This window comes from Buceros rhinoceros, unplaced genomic scaffold (genome assembly GCF_000710305.1).
Source record: "Buceros rhinoceros silvestris isolate BGI_N320 unplaced genomic scaffold, ASM71030v1 scaffold24823, whole genome shotgun sequence".
Lineage (NCBI taxonomy): Eukaryota > Metazoa > Chordata > Aves > Bucerotiformes > Bucerotidae > Buceros > Buceros rhinoceros.
Window position 1 is genome coordinate 11578 of NW_010404568.1, and position 374 is coordinate 11951.

Sequence of the window (374 nt, forward strand, 5' to 3'; positions counted from 1 at the left end):
GAGCCAGCGCTGGGGGCTGCTGTCCTTGCCGCTGTCAGTCCCCATCCCAGCGCCTCCTCCTTCCTCCAGGTCTACCTGAAGGACCTGCCCGCAACGGCTGGATCCCAGGGCCTTCCCCCGCACCGGGCCCTGCCCTTGGCCAAGGTGGGCCGCCTGGCAGCCGTGGACTACGCCGTGAAAGACAAGAGCCTGTACTTTGCGGAGGTGGGGGGTGACTCCATAAGAGGCTGCTGCGTCTGAAGGACTGGGGCCGGCTGTCCTGGAAGCAGGCGGTGGCTGCGGAGGGCACGGTGTTGTCCCTGGGCCGGGACTGGCTGAGCGGGAACCTGTACTGGATCGGGGGGCAGCCGCCCAGCATCCGCGTGGCAGCTCCC

At 69.0% G+C, this 374-nt stretch overlaps 1 protein-coding gene across 1 annotated transcript in view; it reads left to right on the forward strand.

Moving 5' to 3' along the window:
* LOC104491075 (very low-density lipoprotein receptor-like) overlaps positions 1 to 204 on the forward strand; it is a gene marked incomplete at both ends in the record, with an annotated part of 11292 nt that extends 11088 nt beyond the window's left edge. The window contains one exon of the mRNA XM_010133435.1: positions 70 to 204. Within this exon, the coding sequence (XP_010131737.1) occupies positions 70 to 204 (135 nt within the window). The remainder of the gene's footprint in view (positions 1 to 69) is intronic.
* Between the last annotated feature and the right edge of the window lie 170 nt (positions 205 to 374).